We start from the raw sequence: 16212 nt of genomic DNA, 5'->3' as shown, positions 1-16212 counted from the left end.
GTAACAGCAGAGAGTGGTTCACTGTGGGTTTACAGTACCTATGATTAGTACCACTATATGCAGAATACCATGGGCTTACGTTACCTGTAATTAGTACCTGTATATGAGAAACATCATGGGTCTGAGCATTGCCTGTGGTTAGCACCGCTATATGAGTGACACCATGGGTCTGTGTTGCCTGTGATTAGTATCCACTATGTGAGGAACACCACGAAAATACCAGCGCCCGTGATTAGTACACCTGTGTGGTGAACACCATGGGTTTGCGTTGCCTATGAGTGGTGCCATTATGTGAGAAACACCATAGGTCTACATTACCTGTGCAATGTGCATTACTTGTGAGTAATATCATAATGTAATGCGTGAGTCTACGCTACTATTGATTAATACTGCAACATGAGAAATACCATGATTCTACTTTACTAGTGATAAGTACCATTATGAGGGGCCGTTGACCTGGATTTTGGACCCCTTTAGACAACAAGCATCATTGATTCAGCATTGTGCTTTGGAAGCAGTCCCTTGGTCAGTAATACTTTCTTTCTTCTTTCTTTCATTTTGGCTACCTGTGGACCATGTTAATTCGATTTCAGCTGCTTCTGGGCTTTGATCTGCACCCAGTAATCCTTCATTCTTTCACTCTGTAACCTTCTTCTCTCTTCCGTCCATGGTGTTTGGGTCCGCAAACTAACTTTTTCTTGGAAATTTGTGTTCTTTATTTTCGACTTGTAAGTTTCGGTCAGTGATAATATTGTTTTAAGATATTATATGGGAAGGTGGGACATTGCGGGTCAGATCCACTTATTGTTTTAAGTTCATAATCATTGTTCATCGCCGTCTTTTTGAATTCTAGTCAGTGGATCGATTTTGGAATTATTTTTAACTTTCAGTATTGTGAGTTGGATCTGCTGATTATTTGAAATTCATTTTCATCCATTCATTCTTCATTATCATGTTTTGAATTCTGGTCACTGGATTAATTTTGGACTTTTAAATTGTCATGACATTTCATTTCATACCATTAGGGGACGATGCCCTAGATGTTAGGCCCCTTTAAACAACAAGCATCATCATCAACATGCACCTGCTATATTTTGAGCTAATAGAGAATTTAACTGCTTGAACTTGGGCAGTTAAGTTAACTGAGAGTTTAACAGATTGTTAGTCTTAACCAGTGTTGATTAAATGCTAATTTAGCCAAGTTCACTGTTAAATTATTTTAAACCGGGCGAGTTGGTCATGAGGTTAGGAGCGCGCAGCCGTGAGCTCGCATCCTGGAGATAGTGGGTTGAAATCCTACTGCCGGCATCCCTGAAGATGGTTTTCTGTGGTTTCCCATTTTCACACCAGGCACATGCTGGGGCTGTACCTTAATTAAGGCCACGGCCGCTTCCTTCCCATTCCTAGGCCTTTCCCGTTCCATCGTCGCCAAAGACCTATCTGTGTCGGTGCGACGTAGAGCAAAATAGCAAAAAAAAAAAAAAAATTAATTATTTTAACATGCAGTTAAATGTTAAATGATAACTGAGGTTGAATAAACCAGGCCTAACCATTATAAAAACTCACTAAGAAGATTCATCTCACTTCATATCCGACTCTGTAGAGAAACGGGACAAGTGTTGGAGACACACGCACACACATTGATTACTGCCTTTAATTATCTGGCCAAAAATTATATCAAAAGGGAATAGTAAATTATCTTACACATTCTTCTGGATGCCAGTCCATGCACTCCCTCAGAGACCTGCCCTTCACTTGAATGGATAATAACTTTACAAGGTTGAGAATTAAAGGTTGTTCGATGAAGACAATGTATTTTTCTGACATACCAAAGCTATGATAATAGCTTACACCACTTGACCAGCTTGAAGGTATGTCTGTTAAGATGGATGCTTTACGTATACCTGAAAAATAAAATACGATGCTTCATTACTGATCCAGATTCTAAGATCAACAAAACTAAACAGTGAAAAGAATCTTTGGCAAAGATTATGGTTTTAATAGGCAAAACAACATGATTGTGAGATAAATTACATGAAAACAAAAACATCAAATGTGTCTGGAAAATGTAATTAATTTGCAATGTAAATGTCGATCTGACCTGAAATTTGTGAGTATGGTAGGATGCCTTTTCAAATTGTAAACTTCAAACATCCCACTCTTCATGTTATTTTGTTCTTAATCCTTTCACCCTCCAGGGTTGGTTTTCCCTCAGACTCGGCGAGGGATCTCACCTCTACCGCCTCAAGGTCAGTGTCCTGGAGTGTGAGACTTTGAGTCGAGGGGGGATACAAACGGGAAGGAGGACCAGTACCTTGCCCAGGCGGCCTCACCTTTATGCTGAACAGGGGCCTTGTAATGGGATGGGAAGATTGGGAGGGATAGACAAGGAGGAGGGAAGGAAGTAGCCTTGGCCTTAAGTTTAGGTACCATCCCGGCCTTTGCCTGCAAGGATGGCTGAGGAAGGAATCGACCCCGCCTCTACTCACTTGACCTCCCAAGGCAGAGTGGACCGCGTTCCAGCACTCATACCACTTTTCAAATTTCGTAGTAGAGTTGGGAATCGAACCAGGGCCTCCGCGGGTTGCAGCTAATCGCAACTAACCAACTATTCAGAGACAATTTGTAATAAAGGATTGTGGAAATAACATACAGGAGGGTAAAGTGTCATTTTCCATCCTCTTTTGAGTATGGAAGAAGGTAATTTGTAAAATGGTAAGTCATATCCATCAATAGGGCTTAACAATGAAATTTATTGCATACTCGTCTTAAATCTGTCTCAGTCAGGACCACACTGTCACTGTTCAGACTCAAAGCCACCCCTGTGGCATCATATGCTATAGAAATAACATGACAATATCTGAAATACAAAAATCCTAGACTGAGTCAAGGCTAGATATATTAAAAGAACACTCTGTATCTCAAAGTTTGTCCCAACCCAACTTGTATACCAGATGGCAGAAACTGTATGTTTCATAGAGGACCTGATGAGCACTCACAACCTGTTGCCTACCCCAGCCAGTAAAGAGTTCCTAGAAGACCAATGACAGAAAACAGCAGAAATAGATCCAGAGTTTTTCTGCACCCCAGCCATGAACAATGAGGAATCCAACAAACTTGTAATGAGTTCGTGAATATTTTGAAGTGTTTCCCCCATTTATTATTAACATCATCTGAAAAATATAATAAAAAGTAACATAATTTTATCCTCCGTTAAGAGTCTGAATAAATTATGTAATAATAATAATAATAATAATAATAATAATAATAATAATAATAATATTGGTTTTACACCCCACTAATTACACTTATGGTTTTCAGAGATGCCAAGGTGCCAGAAGTTTGTCCCATGGCAATTCTTTAGCTTACTTGTAAATTTACTGACATGAGGCTGATGTATTTGAGCACCTTCAAATATCACAGGACTAGGCTAAGATCAAAATTTGTTAATTTGAGCTCAGAAGGCCAGTGCTCTACTGCCTGAGCTACTCAGCCCAGCAAATTATATAATAATATACTATATCAAGAATTGTATTTTAATTTCATAATTGTTCTGTACTCCAAACCATACTTCAGGTAACTGTATATGTCCTCCTTTGGACAAAAAAGTAATCTGGTCAGCTTAATGTTTACTTTTTCTTCTTGTGCCATTTCCTCTTATAAGGTTGGCAATCATCAAAGACCTTAGATGTTGCAAGCCCTCAGTACAGTTATATCACAAACTTGTCCAGCCAGAACATACATCATCTAACCTGCCTTATATTTTCCCTTCACAGATCAACACTGTAGCATCACTTGCATCAAGTGACCCAAACATTGCAGTTTCTTGATCTCCACTGCATTCAGAACTTTCTTTCCTTTTTCACTCTTCTGATAATCTCTGCATTTGTGACTCAGACCACCCATCTCAAATGCAGAATCCTCTTGTGTCAAAAATTCGAAGGCATCCAATTTCTTCACTGTGTTCCTTTCAGGGTCTAAGTTCAGTTCCAGTCACTAGCAATATAATTCCTAAAAGATAAATTGATAAGAGAATAGAACTGTGCACAAGTTGGTAAGTTATGTTATCTGATAGATACTTACATATCGGTAGTGCAAAAATGTAAGAATTTGACAGTATGAATTTGGAACAGTACATACAATGGCTGAAATATTTGATTGTTACACATAATGGTAGGCCACCTTGTGTCTAAGACTTTCTTGTTCAAACAGTAACATTTTCTAGTGCCTTGGGCAGCAGTGATCCTAAATAGGCCTGCCTAATCACAGGTACAGGACCAGATTCCTGAATAGTCACAGGATTACATAAAATTAGCTTCATGGTCCGTATCGCACTTCAATAGATTCACAATTAAGTAATTTATTTTCCACCTAGTTGATACAATGATTGCTTAAGGCAATTTAATGCTTAAAAGTGGTACATGTTTCGTATATTATCAACATCTTCAGCCACATAACACTGTTTAGATAAAAAATATCTAAATTGACAAAGTAATGCTTTAGAGGAAGTGTCCTTAAAATTAACATAAGATTGACAACATTAAAGCAAACAAATAACTCAAGAGAAAATATATAAATTATATATTTATATATTGTCCGACTCGTTGGCTGAACGGTCAGCATCCTGGCCTTCGGTTCAGAGGGTCCCGGGTTCGATTCCCGGTCGGGTCGGGGATTTTAACCTTAATTGGTTAATTCCAGTGGCACGGGGACTGGGTGTATGTGTTGTCTTCATCATCATTTCATTCTCGTCACGACACGCAGGTCGCCTACGGGAGTCAAATAGAAAGACCTGCACCTGGCGAGCCGAACCCGTCCAGGGATATCCCAGCACTAAAAGCCATACGACATTTCATTTATATATTTATAAATTATATATTTTCTCTTGTTATTTGTTTGCTTTAATGTTGTCAATCTTATGTTAATTTTAAGGACACTTCCTCTAAAGCATTACTTTGTCAATTTATATATTTTTCATCTAAACAGTGTTATGTGGTTGAAGATGTTGATAATATACGAAACATGTACCACTTTTAAGCATTAAATTGCCTTAAGCAATCATTGTATCAACTAGGTGGAAAATAAATTACTTAATTGTGAATCTAGTCACAGGATGTCGGAGAGATGACCATTTCACATCTGCCACCAAAATGCAGATCCAGACTAGGAGCTTCCAGTTTTGCACAAAACCTGCTCCCACCATCTTATTCCATCATCGTTGGACGTGAAGAGGATGAAACAGCAGGAAAAATGCCATTGGAGTGTGAATTTGTTTAAGAAGGATCACAACTTGACAGAAGTGATCCACACACTGTGATCTCGGAGCCATCTCCATCAGCACAAACAGCATGTATGCAAGCTTCATCAAGCTCAACCATGCCTTCCACCATATTATATAAACTGCAGTTTGTGTGGACATATGTTCTACAGAAGAATTGGTTTGTTTAGTCACCAGAAATGGTATGTTAAGATGGAAAATTGTGTATTTGGAGACGAATAATAGCTGTTGAGGGTGATGGCTGTAGTGGTAGGTCTAAATACAGTAATTTGAAGCCTGTAAATCACATGGATGAGGCATTTATTGTGATTTCTTTGATCATGGTTTGCCATTTTCATACCACGTAAATACTGGGGCTGTACTTTAATTAAAACCCCAGCCACTTCCTTCCCAGTCCCATCCAGTACTATATCTCATGTTTGCTAGTTTGAGTTCTCTAGGTTCTCTTGGTATTTACATTAAGATCATCAGCCACAGGACTGAAGAAGGAGGAAGAACAGTTCTGTCTCCTTAATCCTTACAAGACCAACTGGCTATATACTGCCATTGCTTACCAAAGAGACCAATCGACATTATATCGCCAATGGCTGCACTTGCTAAAAATACCCTCTGGCGATATTTCGGAAATGAAATTTGTATATGATGGTGTTGTAATGTAAAGCTAGTAGTAAGTTCAACCTACAGTATTGGAAGCCGTAGTGTTAAGCACTGGAAATATTTAAGTTGTGTGTGATATATATATATATATATATATATATGATAATACTTGATTTAGAATGTTAAACTGGTAGTATTTCTTGTAATACTGTATTTTCTTTCTGTGGAATTGCTTGTTCTACTCTTGTTGTAGTTGTTGTTGTGTAATTATGTTTTAACTTTATTATCACACTACTGTAAGTGATCATTGCCACCGGAATATTTCCCAATTGTGATGTATTTGTTGTTGTTGTTGTTAATAATCATAATAATAAAGAAATAAATCTAAATGTTCTTAAAATATTTATTTTATTAATTTCTGTTTTCCTTGTAATTGCTATGAAAAATGGTAGTACCCAAAACATTTTGAAAAATGATTTAGAAATCTTAATTACAGTATTGATTTATGAAAGGAAAACTGCAGGTAAACAAGTGGTCTTTTTAGGCACAGTCTTCTTAAACATGCCTGGTCTTAAAAGGGGTACTCAGTATTTGGGATAAAGAAAGAGAAGGGTTATGAATAGGAAAATTAAAGACTTTTAAGGGCTTGTATTACACCATCAAGGGTGTTGACCAAAGGAGGTATATGGTATTAGGAAAATGGAAAAAGGAGCCAAGCAAAAGTAAGTGGAAATAAGGGCAGACTTAATGGAGCATAGATAGAGGCATGATTTTTTGCATTAATTTATGTACGATTTTGAGAAAAGGAAATCATTTTCTGTGCTATTTCATGAAATAGGCAATGCCCCTTCGCTTGAATTTTGCTGTAATAATTTTCAGAAATTAGTCATAAAAAGGTCTCATTTGTATAACTTGTGATTTATTTATCTGAAAGATAGAATATATAAAGAGAAAAATATAAATAATCATTCATTATTACTTACAAAATCTTGATTAGGACTTTATAAGGGAACATTGCCCTTTCACTCTACCCGACTATAACTGATAACTTTGGATAACTTGTTAGCACGCTATCTTTTAATTGGGCTTGCAGTGAAAGAAAATGTTGAGAAAGTCACAGGAAAACCCTTTATCATAATACCATTAAGGAATTTCCTGAAATATTAAAATGAAGAGGTACTTCTGTTGAATTGAGAAATTTTTATTATGTATTCCATTTCCCTTCACACATGTGATATTGGAATACAATTTCAAGCTCATTATTTTCCATTAATTTTGCTGCTGTTTTTGCACTTGTTGCAAAATATGTACATTTCACTTTAAACTGTCTTTATCACTTTAATTTGCTATAATTTGCCAAAACAAAATCACTGTTTTCTTAACCAGAATCATATTATCCATTAAGATATTTTAAAATAGCTTCAAAATATATTTTTATCACGTTTATCATTAATGCAAAAATATTATGCCTCTTATCAAGGAAAAAAGTTCTTCTAATTAGGATATATTCATTGCAATTTCACAGGTATATTATGCAAAAGTACTCACCATCTTCTGCTTTTCCTGACCCTGCTGGAGGTAATTTGACAACATGATACTTCCCTCCAGTAGTGAAGGAAGTGCCAATAGTATAGCAGTTACCGTCTTTATCTTGGTATGAGTGTGGGCTGCTTAGATGGATTCCTACAAGTTTGTTTAGGTCTACCTGGAACATAATAGTTCATCATACCCCATGCTTCACTATAATGAATCTGGTAAAAATCACCAAAGTTAACAAGAATTCCTGCATGTTCTGTGGAAATAATTTCACTTAACACATGAAAGATAACAACTTTCCATGTAGCTTACTTATGTATTTTTTGCAGATATTGAATATAAGACACATTGAGGTACATGATTAGGTCAGTGGCTTCCTATTCAGAAGGGAAATTAAAAGACAAAAAAATAAATGTATCCTGAAGTCATTGTTTAGGGTCTACCTGGCCAAGGCAGTAAAGGTGTGCTCGGTCCACCCGGAAAGACATGGGTTCGTTTCCCCATCAGGAAGTCAAAAAATGAAGAAATAAGATTTCCGCTTTCAGAGGTGCACATTGCCCTGAGGTTCACTCAGCCTACACCAAAAATGAGTACCAGGTTAATTCCTGGGGGCAAAGGCGGCTGGATGTTGAGCTAACCACTCTACCCCATCAACTGCCGAGGTTACTTATAGAAGAAGCCTTTACCTTCCACCCCTCCCAGGGTGCAATCATGACCTGTACAAAGATGACTTTTGCTAACTCATTGTCTGCTGTATAGCCTACAGGTAATTTTAGAAACTTTGTTTCCATGGCTGATAATTCTGCTATTTTTCCTCTGTATCAACATTATTCACCATCATTAAACTTAATTGCTAGAAATGCCGTCAGAAGTAACCAAGTGTGAGAAGGGATGTAATGTGTCTTCCTTCAATGAAAACTATCTTCAGCGTATCGCAGCTTCCAGTGACCCAGGCTCATTTTGGGTTTGGGTTGGGGTTTAAGGCTGTCCTTCCTGACATCACATGATTTTTGAGAAGAAAATCTCAACCCAGGGTAGACCGCAAATCGATGGTCCAGGTGTAAATGGGGACAGGAAGGTCCATGTTAAAGGTTTTGCAGGTACTGCAGTGGCCGCATGTTCGTTTGGCTAATGTGTTGGTAGTTAAGCCAAAGTAGAAAGCTGGGTAGAGTCTGCATTGAAGCTGGTAGATGTTGTTGGATGAAGTGAAGCTTGTGTGTGATAAGATTTGCTGGTGCTACTGGTGGAAGTGGTGCTTCGTATATGTAAATTACAAGAAATAAATTTCCTAGTTAAGCCCGTATTGTCACCTTAACAGTGTTCACCATGGTAAGATTATTCAAGCTCATTTCTCAACTATTTGTTTCTTCCTTTCAGACTCCTTCCTTCTTACATCTTGTGAAAAGAAGCCCAGCAGCCAGTCTGTATACTTTTTAATGGAACATTCCTCCTATTGTTTCATAATTTTTGTATAGAATCAGCCTTCTTTCAGAAAAAATGGAATGTGAACTTTCATCAAGACCTATACTTCAAGATTTTTTCACTGTTAGGTTGTAGCATTTCTTTTAATCAGTATTGGGCAGAACACTCATTAGAAACATCTAGTGTCTTGTAATGTGTTTTCTAATATATCCTTATTCTGTTTTTGTCTTTTAACTCTGGCTGAAGATGTCCCCATGGGGACAAAATATCTCCCATTTTATTAAGATACTGTTATTTTGAAAAGAATAAAAATAATTGCATTGTAAAGGGAGACATTTTACCAAAAAGTACCATTCACAGTTATAAATTGAGATTTCCCGCCTAATCAATACTTTATTTGTTTAAATGTATATATTTGCATTAAAAATACATTAATACAGTACTGGTTTCAATCTCATAGAGATCATCTTCAGCTGCTGAAAACATTAAAAAGATAAAACAAGAAATACATCAGTTTAATACATTACTTATTCTTAAAACTTGTTCTTGCTAGAACACAAACAGCCAGCCTGACAATGAGAGAACATCCCAATCTGTTATGTGGTCTGCCACAAACAGTTCACAATTATACTACCTACAGTATTAACCTGCAAGAATGAATATACCAACAAGACATTAGACCAGAGTTGACAGATGTCCCGTATTTTACGGGACAGTGCCGTATTCATGTTAAACGTCCCACGTCTTGGGCAGTTTCTATCTGGGATGGCAATTGTCCCGTACTTTGAACCTCAAGAGAAAGACGCCAGTGTTTCCACCTCTGATAAGTACCAACAGCCTTTTTTCCCCTTCAAAGAGGATAGATTTCTTCACCCCTTGGTTTCTTTATCTGGTGTGATTTTGTAGATTTTTAAAATTGTTTCTTATTTTCTGTTTCTTTTGTTGCAATTCTTGGCTTGTCTATCCTGGCGAATAAGACACATAATAACAGACAGCTACCTGAGGTAGTCCTAGTTCACCGCATGTTCGTGTGAAAATGTCAACTGTGAGAAATATTATGTTCTGTTGACTTGATTAGGTCTGAGCCGTTCATTTCTGTAAATTTTTCTTCAATGTCATGCAGAGAGTTATAGGAATTTGCTAAGAAGGACAAAAAGCTGTTAACAGCACTTCAGACAAATGAAAATATATTGAAATTGAAAGAACTGGTGTGACTAATTAATTAAACTAAGTTCTTTTTCCTATTTGTTTTACGTTGCACCAATAGAGGCAGGTCTTACGGTGACGATGGGATAGAAAAGGGCTAGGACTGGAATTGACCATGACTTTAAGACAGGCTACAGCCCCAGCATTATCCTGGTGTAAAACGGGAAATCACGAAAAACTATGTTTAGTGCTGCCGACAGTGGGGTTCAAACCCATCTTCTCCCGAATACAAGCTCACAGCTACATGACCCAAACCGTGTGGCCATCTTGCTCAGTACTGTAAGTCTCAGTCTGCATATATAAATGTTAAGGTATGCATTAATAAACTGCACTATGGTGTCAACATAATAATAAGCGTATCATTTTAAAATGAAATTTGTAACATGTAGAATATAAGCCACCGGGTGAGTTGGCTGTGCGGTTAGGGGCGTACGGCTGTGAGCTTGCATCTGGGAGAGAGTGGGTTCGAATCCCACTGTCGGCAGCCCTGAAGATGGTTTTCCGTGGTTTCCCATCTTCACACCAGGCAAATGCTGGGGTTGTACCTTAATTAAGGCCACGACCGCTTCCTTCAAACTCCTAGGCCTTTCCTATTCACTGTTGCTATAAGACCTGTCTGTGTCGGTGCGACATAAAGCCACTAGCAAAAAAAAATATAAGCCTGTTAATTTCCTTGATCACACATCTGTACCATATTTTGATTCTGGGTACCTGGCAACGCTGCATTATACCCAGCTTCAAACAGTTGTAGTGAGATGTTATGTAATTGATTGTACTGGTGTGGTTGTTGGTTTGTAACTTGACCTGCAACCAAGGAATGAAAATAGGAATGTGAGTGTTTGACCAGCTACTGCAAAAGTAATTTCTCATGAAGTTTTAAATCCACATAATATACGACAAGTCTCATCACATTTGAGATGGTCAGCAACTTGAGAAAGGATATTGTGACCCAAGAGGACGCTTTATATGTCTTCGTTTTTAACAATCTGAGGTTACAAGATCAGTCTAAGACCCTTCAAATGAACATTCAGACATATTGTTATGTTTAGTTTTTAAGGAACGAAACCTTTTCAATCAGTGGATAGATATAGTCACCCCTCCTTACACTCCCCACCCCTCCCTCTCATCTGTTCATCATATATTCAATGTTTTAAGTACTAGAGAATGTTTTAAGACCATATATGAAGACTATGTCTTTATACCTTTGTTAAGATTTTTCACCTAAACATATTTGTAGCCGATGATGTTTAAAGATTAAATGAAACATGTACTACTAATTTACAAATTTGCTTAAGGCAAGATATATTGTATCAATTAGGTGGTGCAATTGTTGTTTATTTATCCATTTATGTTATACATCGATATGGACAATGAGGTTGATTGTGTACAGAGGTGTTGATTCTGCCATCCTGAAGGTAGAGGTCAGTGTCAAGGAAAGTGAGAGATGTGGGGGGAGATCTGCCATGTGAAGTGGACACTGTAATTAGAGTTGAGGCAGTGCAGATGTGAGTCAAGTAGGCTTGCTTCATGGTGCCACAGGAGAAAGATATCATCAACGAACCTCCACCAGACTAGGGACTGGAGAAGTTCAGTAGCGAGGAAATCCTTTGAATTTTCCCTTGAATAGGTTGTCACAAGATGGGACCATCCTGATGCCCATAGCAGTGCCACAAATCTGGTAGAATAATTGCCCCTTGAAGTTAAAAATTTGTGGGTTAGGATGTACTGTGCGAGGTAGATGAGGAAGGAAGTACGGATTAAGGCAATGAGTTGTCATATGTTGGGCCTAAGTCTGTTCACATGAGGGGTGTTCGTGTAAAGCGAAGTGACATCAATAGAAATTGGATGGCAGTCTGAGGGGAAGGGGTTTGGGAAGAGCGATAAGGTGTTCTAGAAAGTGACCAGTGTTATGAATGTACGAGTCAACAAACATATGAAAAGTTGAAGATGTTGATCAGCTAATGCCGAGATGGGTTCTGTGAAACAACTGTGGGTGAAACTGATGGGGCGTCCTGGATTATTGGCATTATGCATCATGGAAAGAATGTGGAACTTGGGAATATGGGACTGGTCTGGAAAGAGGAGACTGATTAGAGGATTCACATAGACCCTCGTGCGGTCCACGCAATTTGATGTAAGCAGTTAATTTAAGGTTCTGATTGTGTGTTTTGAGGGGCACACAATTATGAGGTTGAGTTAGAAAGTTGGTATAGGGCCTCACGGTTATAATCTTGGCTGTTCATGACAACTATAGTCGATTCTTTTCCGGCGGGGCGAACAATGATGTCCTGATTGTCTGGTAGTCTCCACAGAGCACAGAATTTGTCCTTTATCAGGTTGTGTTGGCCAAGAAGAGAGGCTAGGAATTTGGGGTCAGATAGACTGGTTATGAGGAAATTAGACTGAAGGGGATGTTCAAGTGGTAGGGTTTGAGGTTCATTACTAGATGGACTCTTGAAGCGAGTTAGGATGGCTCAATATCAGTTGGTGATGAATAACTGTTTTTGTACCAGAAGCAATGGTGGAGTTCCCTTACAAAAGAGTGGGCATCAGCAAAATTTTGAAATGGAGCAGATTTTTAGAGGGGCAGCAATTGACACCTCTGGAGCAGACAGATGTTTCATGATCAGTGAGGGTGTAAGATGAGAGGTTCAGAACATTATGGGTTACGGGTCTTATGGTGACGAAGGGCTAGGAAAGGGTTAGAAGTGGGAAGAAGCAGCTGTGGCCTTAATTAAGGTACAGCTCCAGCATTTACTTGGTGTGGAAATGGGAAACCACGGAAAACTATCTTCATGGCTGCCGATAGTGGGGTTCGAACCCGCTATCTCCTGAATACTGTATACTGGCCACACTTAAGCGACTGCAGATACCAAGCTTGGAAGACTGGAAATTAGTGCAGCTGGCTTAGGTAGGATGAAGAGATCTTCCAGAGATGGAGAGGAGCTTAACAGATGGGTGTTAGTTGGATATACTGGGTGTGAGAGAGAGGGATACCTGCTTTAACAGAATCCATGCAAGCTGTGTTCATCTTATGGAAATATCATGTAGCATGCTGGAAACGTTTGGTGTTGGCCTTGTGAATTTTGGTGGAAATGGGTGCCACATTTTCATCTGAGATAAGGAGTGAAATTCTGATGAATGAGAGAAGAGTGAGGTGGTGTTGTATTAGGGCAGTCTCTTGTGAGAGGATGAGTTTGGTAGGTTTATGGAAGTCTGGTAGCAGAAAACGGGAATAGGTTGTCGTATGCAGGTGGGAAAACAAAAAGAGGAAATTTAAGATTTAGTCCTTGAGAGTAGAGAGTAGACATGAATTCAGAAAGAGAGGAGGAGATCATAATTTGGAGAACTTGAAAGCTTGATAAGAAATCTGTTGTAGGTAGAATTTGAAAGTCATGCTGGAATAAGGTCCAGGAAGTTAATGTACAAAGAGCAGAGTGTATAGGAAGAACAGCAAAAACCGGAAGTGGGACTGGAAAATTTTGAGCGTAAGACAATTGGAAATGAGGAGCAGAAATATGTTGAAATAGATGAAGATGGGATAAGCTGTGGAAGAGAAAGAGTGTATGCAAAGGATAGAAAAGGAAATAAAAGTGTTTCCTAAACATATAATTTTTTCAGAATGTTTTACATGAAAGTAAGTTAAAAAGTATTCCCTATTTTATTGCTCAGAAAGAAAGGAATAGAACTCATTGTAACTTATGTATTTGCTAGTTTGTAGTTCCACCAATAAAAAGCACATAAATGCACAAGTCATTGAAACAGGGCCTTCGCACAGTGATAATCATAAAATGACGAAGGTTCTGAACAAGTGATTACGGAAGGAGGTATGTTCTTGTGGTTCATACTCTGAGGGAGGAGAGTATGGAAATTAGCACTCCTCAGTGGAAGATTATGCCTGTCTAAGGAAAGTTAGTTATGTCTATGCAACAAGCTCAGAAATGGTGTCATTAATTTAGAGACTCAAACAACCACCCACCATATAGCATGGACTAGGCATTTTTGGACTTCAACCATTTTGAGAGAATAAATGAACATCTACAAGGCAAACAGTTTTCTCATAACGATGAAGTGAAAGACAAAATAGCTTGACATACCTTTCTACTGTCAGGGAATGGAAAAACAAATTTCATGCTATGGCATAAATAGCAAAAGATAACTTTAGTGATTTGGTTTAAAAATACAGAAGTGACACCAGAATATAGTTGTGTTCCTTATCTTTACCCATTCACCTACCAAAAATTAAGGAAAATTACTTACTTTCTCACATGTTTCTAAATTATTAATATCTATCCTTCGAATATTATACGTTTCTGTTGCAGCATACAGAGCATCTTCATAGGTAAACAGGTTGATTGCATCATTATCTGTGAGATCGGGTATCTGAAAAATATAATTACATTGATTTGATGTTACATAGAGCAAATAGAAGTCTGTTGAACACAAAATCCAGATTTCTAAAAATACTACAATATACCTGAAAAAAAAAAATCGTTAATAACAATATTCCATGCTCTGATCTACAGTCTTTATAAGCTATAAATTTCATTTTTTTTCCATATTGAAGTGCAATTATAAGAAATTAATTGACAAGAGGATCCACCTTTTTGATACAATATATCAAGTAAATAACATTACATCAGTCTTGGGACTAGTTTCAGCCACTTAGTGGCCATTATCAGCCAAACAGAAATTAAACAGATGAAATTAAAAGGCATATGGCTTTTAGTGCCAGGAGTGTCCAAGGACAATTAAACAGATTATGTGATAACTAAGACGTATGTATACCAGACAATGTAGGCAATGTAAATTGCCTGTTTCCTACAAGAAGTCGGTGCTTGTTGCCTATCCACTCCTTTGTTTACATGGCCTGCCTGCTTCCTCGAGCAAGTCAGTGCTTGTTCTACATCAAGACATTACATTTCACTATAGAGGTGAGTCTCATAAATAATTTTTCTCATTTATATTTTCTTTCCTCTATGTTTATTCAATCCTAATTCTGGCTGTCATTTCCAGATTTACTTCTTTGCCTGAGATCCTAAGTCAACTTAAAGACATTATAACCATAATTTTTGTTAATATACATATTTTAATGTTATAATTATTCCTGCAACATTGTCTTTGTCTGGTATACATATATTTTAGTTATCACATAATCTGTTTAATTTTTATTTGGCTGAAGATGGCCACTAATTGGCTGAAACTAGTTCCAAGACTTATATAATATTATTTACTTGATATATTGTATTGAAAAGGTGGACCCTCTTGTCAATTTATTTCTTATAATATGTGGCATGTTTTTATTGCTGGATGCTCTTCCTGATGCCAGCCTCAGTTGAGGAGCTAATGAAGATGAAATGAATGATGGTGAATGAAACTGAGTAAGGACATGGAATGAATCGGCTGTGGCCTATAAATAGGAGCTGTCCTGGCATTTGCCTGGAAGTGAAAGTAGGAAAGTATGGAAAACCATTCTCAGGTCAGCCGACGGTGGGGCTCGAACCCACGCATCTCCCAAATGCAGAACTTGGCTCCATAGCCGTATCGTGTTAACACACACAGCCACTCTGCTTGGTACTTTTATAACGTGCATATACATACAAAATTATTTACGTTGCATAAACTTGTCATTCTCTTGAAAATAAAAATCCACAGCCTGTTTCCAATCATTCGACTGGGTCAGGAATGGAATGAATCCCCCATCTAGCAGTGAGGATTGGAATTGTGCCGGCTGCTGAAGTTTGTCGCTCTGCTCTGAGACAAGTGTTATTCTCTTATTGATAAAATGTATGTTATAGTGTTTTCTGAAATTTTATATTTTGTGTTTGATAGACTGAAAAAATCTAATGATTATATTAACTAAGGCGACAATGGAAAGAGTGGCTGCTGTTGTTTGATTCATCAGTCTATAGACTGGTTTGATGCAGCTCTCCATGCCACCCTGTCTGTGCTAACCTTTATATTTCTGCATAACTGCTGCATCTTACATCTGCTCTAATCTGCTTGTAATATTCATACCTTGGTCTACCCCTACCATTCTTACCGCTTACACTTCTCTCCAAAAACCAACTGAACAAGCCCTGGGTGTCTTAAGATGTATCCTATCATTCTATCTCTTCTTCTTGTCAAATTTAGTCAAATTGATCTCCTCTCATCAGTTCGATTCAGTATCT

The 16212-nt window shown here is 37.9% G+C and overlaps 1 protein-coding gene across 1 annotated transcript in view; it reads right to left on the bottom strand.

The window, feature by feature from the left end:
* Positions 1–16212, bottom strand: part of LOC136873843 (beta,beta-carotene 15,15'-dioxygenase) — a 169767-nt gene that overhangs the window by 30670 nt on the left and 122885 nt on the right. Inside the window, exons 4-6 of the mRNA XM_067147122.2 lie at positions 14300–14422; positions 7424–7580; positions 1705–1904 (exon numbers count right to left, since the gene is read on the bottom strand). Of these exons, the coding sequence (XP_067003223.2) occupies positions 1705–1904; positions 7424–7580; positions 14300–14422 (480 nt within the window). The remainder of the gene's footprint in view (positions 1–1704; positions 1905–7423; positions 7581–14299; positions 14423–16212) is intronic.

This window comes from Anabrus simplex, chromosome 1, assembly GCF_040414725.1.
Source record: "Anabrus simplex isolate iqAnaSimp1 chromosome 1, ASM4041472v1, whole genome shotgun sequence".
NCBI classification, from domain to species: Eukaryota; Metazoa; Arthropoda; class Insecta; order Orthoptera; family Tettigoniidae; genus Anabrus; species Anabrus simplex.
Note: the sequence above shows the minus strand (reverse complement) of the source record. Positions and strands in the feature narration are given on the sequence as shown.